Source organism: Ornithorhynchus anatinus, chromosome X1 (genome assembly GCF_004115215.2).
Source record: "Ornithorhynchus anatinus isolate Pmale09 chromosome X1, mOrnAna1.pri.v4, whole genome shotgun sequence".
Classification (NCBI taxonomy): domain Eukaryota; kingdom Metazoa; phylum Chordata; class Mammalia; order Monotremata; family Ornithorhynchidae; genus Ornithorhynchus; species Ornithorhynchus anatinus.
In genome coordinates this window covers 76,836,579-76,849,552 of record NC_041749.1, presented here as the reverse complement: position 1 = coordinate 76,849,552, position 12,974 = coordinate 76,836,579, and the positions used below count along the sequence as shown (strand labels likewise).

The 12,974-nt window shown below is 44.5% G+C and overlaps 1 protein-coding gene across 1 annotated transcript in view; it reads right to left on the bottom strand.

Annotated features, from left to right (window-relative positions):
• PHF2 (PHD finger protein 2) overlaps positions 1-12,974 on the bottom strand; it is a 187,723-nt gene that overhangs the window by 16,448 nt on the left and 158,301 nt on the right. The window contains exon 18 of the mRNA XM_029051015.2: positions 1,183-1,460. Coding sequence (XP_028906848.1) covers positions 1,183-1,460 — 278 coding nt within the window. The remainder of the gene's footprint in view (positions 1-1,182; positions 1,461-12,974) is intronic.

Sequence of the window (12,974 nt, the reverse complement as noted above, 5' to 3'; positions counted from 1 at the left end):
GAAGAAATTGTTCAGGGGAGAGGGAGGGGAGAGAAGGAAAGGAAAGCAGTGAAGATACTTATTGTCATCTTGAAGCTTTAGTGAATCTTAACTCCTCCGACTCAACTTTTATGCACACCAACCTCTGGCACCCTGGTCCAGGTCTCGAGAACTGTGCTTGGCTTACATCTCAAAGAAAACAGCATAATGTCCTCTCAGTAGTAGAGGCCTCATCTTGGGCAAATGCCCAAGGAAAAGAGGCTTTTGGGGGAGTCAGAGTACAGCAAGGCACTCAGGGAAATGAGGACCCAGAGAATGAGGCAGTTCTGCTCCCTGGAGTGGACCCTCCTCCTCCCACCATGTCTCTTTTCCCCTCCCTGCCTTCTATGGCACAGCGCTTCACAGACTGGCAAAGCAAAGCCTCTGAAACGCCCGCCCGTTGGCTGAACTGTCAACTAGGTCTTACTAATTAAACATCAGGAACTTTTGTTTGGCTTTAACTACCTGTGAAAATTCTGATGGCACTAGTCAAGGTCTTGCAGAATATTCTGCAATCTCTTCAATACAATACTGTACTGACTTCTGCTAATAACCCTATGCTGAGGAGGAGGTGATCCCAGTGGGCTTCTCCCAAGATCTGTGCTAACCGCTAATGATTAATGAAGAGAGAAGTAGTGACCTTCTGAATTTTCCACTCTGCAGGTCAGTATATTTCTCTGTACCAAATATAAGTGGGGGGACCATGGCTTGGTGTCCAGGTCATTTTTTTCCTGCTTGGGTTGGAGTAGCAGTAGTAATAGTAGCAATATTTACTGAACGCTTACTTTGGAGCCCTGCACTTTACTAGGGCCTTGGGAAGTACAGAATAATGAAGTGACATGTTCCCTGCCCACAAGGAGCTTACACTCTAATGTGCGAGACAATCATAAAACTATTTACTACATTTATAAATTGAGCAGACATATATGCATGAAGGAGGGTGTAAATGAGTTCTTAAGTGCTACAGGTGGCTGAAGGGATGACTCGGGGTCTTGGGAAACTGAAGGTTTTAGGGAAGGACAAACCCACACTGTGCTTCTGACCAGACTGCACTCAGATAGAGTCATCCCCTCCCCAGCCCTGTCACAAAGCACATCAGTCTGTGCTTGACATTCCCCCATGCCCAGGAAACTAGGCCAAGGGCTCTAGGTTCTCGACACTCACCATAATCCGAGTCTTTAAAGCAGGCATCCAGGTGATCTTGGTCCTCATCGTAGTCTTCGATGTCAATGCTGTTTTTTGTGCTTTTCTTCATGAGCCGCTTGCCCGCATTTTTGTTACTGCCACCTCCATTCTTCTTGGAATTCTGGGCTGAGATGGAGTTGTTCTTTGCTTGGCTGGCACTCCATGAAGTCTGCAGGCAGGAGTCTGAGGACTGGAGGTTTGCCATAGACAACATTCCCTGAATGGCTTCCTGCGTGCTGGGGGAGGCAGGTGGCTGGCTGAGGGGAACACAGGAAAAGATAATGCACTTTCAGCTAATTGCCAAAGCAACCCAGCAGAATAAATAGCCCACTGTCTCCAAGGCTGGCCAGAGGAGGCCTGGTGTTTTGATTAATGTCCTCATTACAATGCCGGTACACCATACACGAAATCAATTGCTACCAATTACGAAATCAAGGACTGAGCGCTGCAAGGCAGATCCAAGTTTGAGATGAAACAAGCTGGAAATTCAGAAACCTCAAATGCTTTAGTTTCATGATTAATCTGCCTGCCTTTCATGACATCACACCACCCAAGCTGGTGGATGAGGCAGGCAGCCAGATGAGACTCTCTCTGCAGGAGAGTAAGCTGAGACCTCACAGAGATAACGCCTAGAGGGTAAAGGGCCTGCATTTTTTCTTGAGAGAGAGCGCACACACAAAATAAACCCTTTGACGTCCACCTCTATCTCCATCATTATTTGGTAATGTGCACTCCTACTGCCAAGACCATCTGCTCTTCTGAGAATTCACCTAGAGAAAACAACTATTGAAAAGGTTAAAGGGAGTGACAGACATTTTCATCCTGAATATCTGGAACCAAATCAACAAATGTTTTCTGGAGAATTTAGATCATTCCTTCCACTTATAGTGGACTCTGAATCATTTCAAATGTCTAATTGGAAGGCAACACAAAAAAACAACAGCTTCTCAAACAATGCCACCCAGTTCAGGAACACAGCACTAGAAATACAAATAACCCACTGAACCCATAGACAAACAACACAGCTGTGCCGGCGCCTTCTGCTGCTCTTTGCTCCCTGCAGATCACCACAAAGTTAAATGTCCAGTTTTTGGCATCCAGGGGTAGGGGTGAGGGGAACAAAATACTCCCCATCCTATTCTCTCTCCCTTCTGAATCACTGATGCACTTGGCCATGTACCCCTTAAGCACTTAGATACTCACTCCACCCCCATAGCAATGTGCATATCCTTATACTCTGCTGCTACCAGAACTGTAATTTCTTTTAATGTCTCTCTCCTCCTGCAGGCTGTCAGTTCCTTGAGAGCAGGGATCATGTTGTATTGTATACTACCAAGCACAGTGCTCTGAACATGGTAATCACTCAATAAATACCACTGACTGACATTGCTGGTGCCTCCAGAGCTTTATCAAGGTACCAGGCATGCTGTAGAGCCAGGAATTCTCCTCTTCACTGCTTCCAGAGCTCGGTACTGGGATGTGAACAAAGAGGGAATGCTCTTGCCTCTAAATACTGAAAGGGGTTGGGTAAAACTGTCAGATGCCCCAAAAGCTTGTTAGGAGGAAAGAAAATTGGGAACCTTAGTTCAGGTGCGATCTGGAAAATGAGTTGTGCCACCTTGATGGGTTCTAACATGGCTATGGGGAAACTGAGCCTTTTCTACTATAGGTTCCCATTTAAATCCAAAATATCAAAAGTAACAGTACTAACTGAAACTTGTAGTACCAGTAATGCTAACTGATCTGATGCTCCAAAACAAATCATAGAGTAAATTGTTTTACTGACAGGAAAGCTCTACTAACCAGCACTCTGGCTATTCCCCAAACAAGGGCAGTCTTGGCTGACTCCTTGTTGAGAAAGAATTTACAATATTTGAATTACCCCTGGTATGCCTCTCCCTTGAGGCATTTTAATAAACTCTCTATCTATCAGCAAATCACTTCAGCTCAGTCTGTTCAGAGTCCTGGCTGGGCTTGCTCTTCTGGAAGCAAACAGTACTAGCATGGTTACCCTCTTCTCATGTGATTAGCAAAGAGTCTTCTCCCACCCCTCACAGTGACCTTCCAGGAATTTCCAGAGGAACATTTTTCAAACTCATGATGTGATTACACAAAACTCCTCACTGGTCAGCCCTGTTAGATACCTGGCATTTTGCACAAACTGGCATCTTCCCCTCTAGCGTGTACGCTTGCTATTGGCAGGGAATGTGTCTGCACATTCTGCTCTATTGTACTCCCCCAAGTGCTCAATGAAAACCATCCTCAGACTGTAAGCTCATCGTGGTCAGGGGATGTGCCTGTTATATTGATATATTGTACCTTCCCAAATGCTTAGTTCAGTGCTCTGCACACAGCAAGTGCTCAATAAATACAATTGATTGATTGATCTTCTGTTCCCCCAGCATGCCCAATAACAAAGCCTTGCTTTTTTTTAAAAAAAAAATGGAATTTGTTAAGCACTTACTATGTGCCAGGCACTGTATTAAGTCCTGGGGAAGATAGAAGCTATTACTATATTGTCATCCTGGTGTTCTTTCCCTAATATATAAAGTTCTGATTGTCTTAACTGTTCCTCCTTTCATCTGGCTTTGATCTGCCTCCTAAGGAAGTCACACTTGCCCTAGAGAATAATGAAGGCAAAGGTGAATATGGTGAGAATACCTCACAGAGACAGAACAGTCCTTTTAAGTAGCATGTTCTAGTGGAAAGAGCATGGGCCTGGGAGTCAGAGGACCAGGATCTGCCAACTGCCTGCTATGTGACCTTGGGCATGTCACTTAATTTCTCTGGACTTCGGTTTTCTCACCTGTAAAATGCCTTACCTGTTTCTCCTACTCTGATTGTGAGGCCCTTGTGGAACCGGGACTGGATCCCAATCTGAAGAACTTGTATCTACCCCAGGGCTTAGAACAGAGCTTGACAGAAAGTAAGCGCCTAACAGATACCATAAGATAAAATGAAAACCCACAACTGAAGCCACCAATCCTGAAAGCACGAACCCTGCCAGCCACTAAAGGACAACATGTTCAAATGTGGTCACTCGTACATGCGGCCAATTTTTGTACCTGACCTCCCTTTGCTGAAATGTGGTATGTGGCATTAGTTCAAAAGAGCAACATCATCCTAAGGGGTAGCAAAATAATAGGGCTAAATACAACCAGCACCCCACTTCCCATCAAGGCAATGGGAGATGGCACAAACATACCAGGCAAAAATAGTCCCTAAAACGCCAAAGTCAACTTTTCTTTCATTCCCCAGTTGACTTCTCCAACAGCAGATATTCCAGGCAGAGAAATTTCTCACACTCCAAAACTCAAGCCAAGCATCAAATATGGAACATTGGGACCAATGAACAAATAAAATGCTAATGCTTCTTTAATGTGTAATAGCTAATACAAATGACTCTTAATTATTCAGAGGCTCATTTTTCAGCTTCAGTTTATGCCAGACCCTAATGCTTCTCCTGCTCCCTCCAGCTCCCCACATTTTGGCCATTGGAGGGTCTGTTAGCAGCTCCCCCAGAGGGTGGGCAAGGGAATGGCAAAAAGATGAAAACCATATCAGCCCATTTTCTTCTTTGTCAGCAGCTCTGGAAGAAGTAATTGAAACTAACTAAATTGAGTTATGTGGATTATCTATGGATTTCCAACAACCATGCTTTCCCTGCCCTTATCCCCATGAATAATGGAAGATAGACTGAGCCTTCCTTTGATCAATTTAAATAAGCAGGATACACACTATTTTGTCTCACTTTTTAAAATCTGTCCAAAACAGAACTCTTCATATTCCCACCCAAACCCTATCCTCCCCTTGACTTTCCCATCACTGTAATAATAATAATAATAATGTTGGTATTTGTTAAGTGCTTACTATGTGCCAAGCACTGTTCTAAGCGCTGGGGTAGACACAGGGGAATCAGGATGTCCCACGTGGGGCTCACAGTCTTCATCCCCATTTTCCAGATGAGGGAACTGAGGCACAGAGAAGTGAAGTGACTTGCCCACAGTCACACAGCTTGACAAGTGGCAGAGCCGGGATTCGAACCCATGACCTCTGACTCCCAAGTCCGGGCTCTTTCCGCTGAGCCACGCTGCTTCTCCGTAGACAGTAGACAGTACCACCATCCTTCCTGTCTCACAAACCCATAACTTTGGTGTTATCCTTGACTCATTTCTCTCACTCAACCCACATACTCAGTCACCAAATCCAGTTGGTTTAACCTTCACATCGCTGACATCTGTCCTTTCCACTCCATCCAAACTGCTACCTCGTTAATCCACATATTTATCCTACTCCTCCTTGATTGCTGCATCATCCTCCTTACTGACTTCCCTGCCTCCTCTCTCTCCCCACTCCATTCCATACTTCACTCTGCTACACGGATCATTTTTCTACAAAACCACTGGGTCCATGTTTCCTCACTCTTCAAGAGCATCCAGTGGTTGCCCATCCACCTCCACATCAAACAGAAACTCCTTACCACTGGCTTTAAAGCACTCAATCACCTTGCCCATTCCTACCTTACCTCCCTGATTTCCTACTACAACCCAGTCTGCAGGCTTCACCCCTCAAATGCCAACCTACTCACTGTACCTCAATTTTGTCTATCTCACCTCTGAACCCTCACCAACTTCCTGTCTCTGGCCCAAAGGGCCCTTCCTTCTCATATCAGACAGATGTTCACTACCCCATCTTCCAAGCCTTATTTGAAGGCATAACTCCTCCAAGCGGCTATCCCTGACTAAGCACTCATTTCCTCCTCTCCAACTCCCTTCCGTGTTTCCCTTGAACTAGGATTTGTATTCTTTATTCACCCCTTCCTCAGCCGCATAGCACTTAGGTACATATCCATAACAATTTATTTACATAGCTGTCAGTCTTCCCCTCTAAAGTGTAAGCTCATTGTGGACAGGGAACATGTCTACTAACTCTGTTATACTGTATTCTCCAAGGTGCTTAGCAAAGTGCTCTGCATACAATAAAAACTCAATAAATGCTGATTGATTGAATGACTTAAATACTGCAGTCTGGAATCCACATGTACCTAAAGTATGTGCTCAAACACTACAGAACCCACTTTTATTCAGCTGTCATTCTGAGAATAAGATAACCCAATTTTAGCAACTGGGGGCTCAATTAATGCTTATCAAATTAATACTTTAATCCTCCAATTACACTAAGGTCTTTAACTTGTTTCCTCAATATTAGAGGGACAGCACACAGTATAGAATAAATTACCATATTTTCTTCCCATTTTCTTCCACTGTTTTCTCAAACAGTGAATCCTTAAAACAGTGGAAATAGACCATCAAAAACTGACCCTAAACACCAAATGGTAGAATTAAGAAAGGAACCGCCTTAAGCAACTCGAGCCTCAGCAAATAAATTGTGGAATCTGATCAAAAAGCAAAGTCAAACCACAGACCGAAAGTGTGTGTGTAAAGACCTTTTTAAAAGACAGGCGAGTAAGTAGAAGGCAAAGTGTTTCTCATTAGGGTATTTATCTGCAGACCTGCAGGACTCCTTTTCTGGTGTTGCTTTCTCAAATATATAGAATAAAGACAAGAAACAGGAAACAATCATTATGCTTTTGAAAGCTGTATCGTCTTACTACTGCTCTATAAATGATTTTTATCCCCCCATTGTTTGTAAGTCTTAACTTTCCCTGGTTAAGCTCGTGAACAAGATTTATTAAGTCCAATACATCAGCCTGCTAAACTATCTTCCAAACTTGGACCCTCAGATTTAAGTGGACCAGGCAGCTCCCAGGTACTGCTGGAAGAACAATGCAAAGATGTTAAGGAATGAGACAGTGAAATGATCTCTCCCCACTGCTTGCGATTAACTAGTTTATCTTTCTGTTTACTCTGGGTCAAGGGGAGAAAGCTTGGATAGCGAATGAGGTGGAGCAGTTGTTTGGGAGAGTCTGGTTTTATGTTTTAGAAAAGAGGTTTCATTTAAGCATTTTCTGACTTCGGAGGCAGATCTTTGTTTTTGTAACCTTTTAAGTGTAAAAAGCACCATTCTAGGACATGGAAAGTTGTCACCCTTGGAATCACAGGGGAGTTAGCTTACTTCAATAATTGTTCACTGTGTAATAAGCATCTGGTGATTTTCAGCTGCTTACATCTCAGCAACCGAAAGTGGGACTGCACTGAAAATTGTCAGCTCACACAGAATCTTCATCTGGAAAACATAGCAAAATTTAGTAAAATTTGGTTCAGCCACTGCAAACTTCACAGCTAAAGGAAATCTCCCACTTGGTGGTTTAAAAAAAAATAATAGAAAAAAAGGAGGCACGGAAGTAATCTTTGTCACAGCATGGAACAATAAAATGTGCTCTGCAAAACTCTGATCAAGATGGAAAGGTGGGCTGGGAAGGGGAGCTCAAAATTTAAACTGCAAAGTTTCATATGACAATAAGCGCAACTACAGGACATTACTGGATATTGACATAGGTAATGTCCAAGGTAAAGATGGCTTCTTTTGTGGTTTCTTGTTTAAGAAAACCAAACCAAATAAAACAGCTAATACCTGGCAGAAAATCTCCCAGAACCCACATTCGTATTGCAAAACACTAAAAATGTTCCTATCATGTTTCTTTCCCACTAAACTAAAGCATGTTATGGCTGCCTGTAAATATATCTCATAAAAAATAGTAATTTATGAAATGAAATACAGTCATTTCATTTAGTAAGAGCTATTTTCAATCAAGATCTTAATCCATATTGCCAGAACCCAACTGTTTATTTAAGAACAGGGAGTGATATGACATATTCCCACCAAGCTACCAACCACACACAGTACTGGATTTCATACCAAGCTATTTATTACTGCTGTTTGGACTTTGATTTCAGAAACCACAAAGACTCTCAGCAGAGTCGGGGATCAGAGTGAAAAAGCCAGGAGTTAAGATTCTTGCAGATTCTTTGTACCTCACAAAAACATTTCTGTCTTCCTCGTTTCAGGAGGGAGCTGCATTGCAAGCAAAGCCGCAAACCTTCAGAACTGTTTCACCTTCTCTACCCATTACAAATGGCTGAACCAGATTGTACTAAGGATCAGGATGAGTTTGTTTTTTTCACCTGAACTTTGGCTGAAAGGCCAAATGCCCAACCTCACACTATTGTCTTTCCCAGAAAGCTGTGAAGACTATGCCTGCAACAGCAGGGTGCTTGGCACTGCTCACTCCGGCACTGATTGTCAGTGAAGTAATTAATACCAGCCTCATGCTTGCTGTAAAATAAAAAACAAAATGAATCAAATGTTCCTCTCTAATCAAATGAGGCGGTATGGGGCAGTTCTTGGCCACAAAATTGCCTTGAGCCAAATGGAATAGAAAAGATGAGCGGAGATGAAAAAAGGGCCCAAATCATTCCTGAAACATGGAGTTGAATGATCATACCTCCAAGGGCTGGAAGACAGAGACCTGCAGAAACTTGGCAACGGCCAGAATGACACAAAGAGCCTCACAAGGTGGTCGTAGAAAATTCCAGCCCAGTGCTTTCGACTGGAGAATGTGCATTAGTTAGATGTCTCGGATAAGAATCAGGTTAGTACCAGATTTTCCCTCAAGTTTTGTGATTTTTCCAAGTGGAGTTAGGATAAGTGTACTCAAGGCATCCTGGGAAAATGATGTTTGGTATCATGAGTAGCTCATTTTCTTTGCAACCAGGTTGACTTTTGAATTCACACAGACCTAGTAAGTAAATGAATAAATGTTCCCAGGTGAACGGCTGGCCTGCAAAAAAATCCATATTTTCACAGATGCCTGATGGCTGTGTGCACGTGCTTGATTTGAGTTCCTCGTGGTGGTCAGGGAATGTATCTACCAACTCTGTTATACTCTACTCTCCCAAGTGCTCTGCACATGATAAGTGCTCAAAAAATGATTGATTGATTGAAATTAAAGGTGTTTGGTCAACATTTTAGACTCAAGTAACACTAGGCAGAGGAGTTTGATTTTTGATTTGACAAGTTGTATGTACCCGGCCTGCTCCCAGCTCATTCCCTGACTCTGTCCCCAGCCCCCACACACACTCAATTTCAGCGTCTGATCCCCAGTTCCCAAACCAGCTTCCAGGGGAGGGTCTGAACTGGGAAGAGGACCAAGTGCTCTAGGTGGCGGGGGAGGGAGAATGGAGTTGGGGGGTGGTGGGGGTAGAATGCTTCCTCCTGGTTCTCCTGCTTCCAGAAAAATAGGGTGAGAATGATCCTGTAATCCCAGAAGACACTCCCAGTGTGGAAAAGAAAGGGAACCAGCGTCTCAGATCAGGCAGGTAAAAGGGGCAACTGGCAAAATTAGTAGTTGCCAGCCACCCAGAAGGCTAAGGGGCTATGTTGAGAGGTCTGGAGGGCTGGGGCAGCAGTGCAATTCTCTTTCTCCCCCAGAGAAATGTGCTTAAATTAAATCTGAGAGGAGCTGCTGTCCAAGAGAAGCAGAGTTCTCCTTCCTCTTCTCCCCTGGGAGAAGTTTCCCCTCTTCTCCGCCTGGGATGTTGTTTCCAACAACGCAAGGAGGTACCATCATATTATGCGGCTGCCCTTACCCCTGAGGAGGAGCCTTCTCCTGAGGGATGGGGACCAGGAAGTTTGACCATTCCTTCCCCACTCCCCAGCAGGAAACTGATTCCTCAGAACTTGCTGCAAGCAGGAGAGCCGAGGGGGTACAGTCTGCTTCTCCCCACACCAGGCCAAGCACCCTCGCCCCTCTCCTCAGGCCAGCAGATCCCCTCTTCCTTCCCTCTGTTCCTACCCCTCCCAACCGGTGGCCTGGAAGAGCAGGTGGGAGGGAAAACAAAAGAAACTATACACTGAAAAATTCAGAGCTCTTAAATATTTTTGCTGAAATAGACATTTCGTTTTGAAAATTTTTACAGACAGCTGTAGCCTGAGCAAAGGAGAGAAAGTTTGTGTAAGCAAGACTGAGATGCCAGCAGACGGGGAAGGTAGGATGGGTAACATCTCATTGACCTGGGATGGGGGAGCGTCCTGGGAAGAGGCCAGTCCCTCCTGTCTATCTTGAGATACTCCCTGCCTCTTCCCTCATCCTGCCTCCTGTTCTCTAGGAAAGCCAAGTTGCCTCAGAATCAGTCTATATATGAAAATTAGACTGACACGATGATCGCTTAGAACGAAGTCAGCTCTATTTTCATGGAACCATTTCCATAGCTCCCTTCGTAGAGCTTTCTTTTCACACTGCTTCCTGACCTGCTTATACTGTTTTAGGTTCCCTGTCTCCTAATAAACATACTAATTGGCCACCATCTAAACACCTCACTGTCCTCTATAGCTACACAGTAAGTTGACAGTAAGGAACAGAGGGCTGATGGAAGGCACTTGAGTAATATGTGGAATGATGGGAAGGCTGTGGTGGTTTGGACCAAGGTCAATCCTACCTGGAGAGTTGAGGAAGTGGAGGGCTTCTTCTGCCTAGCAGTAACCAACTGTTAATTTTCTCTGTTGCACTATTTGTGTTGTTGGATTTAGCTTGTTTGTTTTTTTCACAATAGATCTTTCCTCCGCTCCTGCCCCTTTAGACTTTGAATCAATCAAAGCAAAGTGGCCTAGTGGGAAAAGCACGGGCCTGGGAGTCAGAGAACCTGAGTTCTAATCCCGGCTCTACCACTTGCCTGCTGTGTGACCTTGGGCAATTCATTTAACCTCTCTGGGCCTCAGTTTCCTCATCTGCAAAATGGGGATTAAATCCTACTCCCTATGTATAGTGTGAGCTGGCTGTGAGACAAGAACTGTGTCCAACCTGAGTATCTTGCAGCTACCACAGCACTTCGCACAGAGCGTGGCACATAGTACGTACTTAAATGCCACTTTAAAAAAATCCCTTGTGAACAGGGACCATGCCTGAATCTGTGTCCATGTATTTTTCCCAAAATTCAGTTCAATGCTTTGTACATTGTGAGCACTTAATGTTACTGATTAACGGAAGAGCCGTAGTTGTCCTTAGATTTGCAGATGACATTCCTAACAACAAGACTTTACCCAGAGGTGTGAGTGTCTTAAGAGAGCATCTGCACACTGTGCCCACGAAAATACAGCAGTGTAGCCTTTCTGCCCTCTTACCATTCAAGATGAACACTGCTCCAACACCAGTGGTTAAGAGGGAAACGAGGTGTCCTACAAAGATATGTCCTACCACCAACCAGATATGCAGTTGAGTGGGTTTGTGCTGAGCCATCTGCACTCTCTCGTCCGGTCCGTCTATGCCCAGCAGCACTCACTACAAGACGGTTGGCAAGGAGAAGAAGCGTGGTCTGTGGTCACAGAACAGAGATACTGGGACCTCATCAGTGACAGACACCGTTGTGTCCTCATTGGTTTCAAAAGTAATCATTGAGTATGACATTCAGAGTAGCTTAGCAAGAGTTGGCAGAACTTTACCACTTTCTTGAGAAAACCAGGTGAAAATCCCAAAAGGAAGACATGGAAAAATAAAACAAGAGCAGCAGCAACACAAGTGTAAAGTTATTCTTCATCCAACCGGCCAGACCAGAGGCGGAAGACGGCAGGCGCACAAGGGCAGGGCCTCCGCGGACCCGGGTGGTTTTAGAGGGCAGCACAGCATCGCCAGGAAGTCAATTTCTCCCTATGGGCTGATCGGCAAGGCCAGATCCCCAGTGACCATCTGACTGACTGCGAAATTACCCGCCACAGTTGCCATTCCCGCACCCGTCTCCTTGAGCCGGCCTTCCTCAGGTTGTACAACCTCACCCAGTGCTGGGATGTCCACTCCGTGTCTGGCCACCACCCTTTATGGCCAATGACTGTTCTCATCGTAAATCGGCACTCTGATCACAAGAAAGAAACAATATGGATGCAGATTCTCACAGAAAGTGAAGGAGTGGGATAAAAAAAAAAGTAATAAAAATCTAAAAAAAAGAACCAAGCCAACACTACACCACATGTGCAGGGGAACTTCACTTTCAGAGAAATCCCCTTTTCTGAGTATGGCCAGGGAAAGAACACACAGAAAAATAAATGGCTTACCCTGCTTACTGCCCTCCTTTTGCCTGGAACTAGTCTGTACACTATTTGATGTACAAAGTCTTGGCATTTAGAAGGGGTTCAGAAATGGAAGTTCCAGGGGGGTAGATAGTGAAAGAGTGGTAAAGAAAAATCCGAGTTTAAATATGCAGACTCTGTACACAGTTGAGTGTGCTCAGAACTTCACACTCTTCTCCAGGTTAGCCAGGAGATATGGGACAGGGGAACCCCACTTCCCCAGAAGTCCCCCACTTCCCTGAGCTAAGTCAGTGGAAGGACATGTCAGATCAGAGTATGCAATGGAAGTCGACCGTTCAAGGTTCCCCCAGGCTGCACCATGTCTAACTGAACTCCCCAATGGAAGTATTAAGACAGATGCCACCCTTCTTCTTCATTCTGGCTGAACACGAAATGGTTTAGCTTTTGCGCTTATATACCTCCCAGAATAATGACTGCACTTCTACACCTGATAAACTCTGAAGGCAGAAGGCAAGGCTAACTGGGAAAGCCCTGCCATTCAGGGAAATATAAAGCAACAGGGGCAAAGAATTGAAGAGGGTAGGTGATAATAATAATTATGATATTTGTTAAGCGCTTACTATGTGCCAAGCACTGTTCTAAGCGTTGGAAAGCAAGGACCAGAAAGGAAGGACTTTCTTTAATTTCTCATTTCCAGCTGACTGGAGCAGCCAGGGTATACAACAAAGATATAAAAGGCAAGGATAGGTGACCCTTAAAAGGTTATCCTGGTCTGGAGTGTTGTCTCTAGA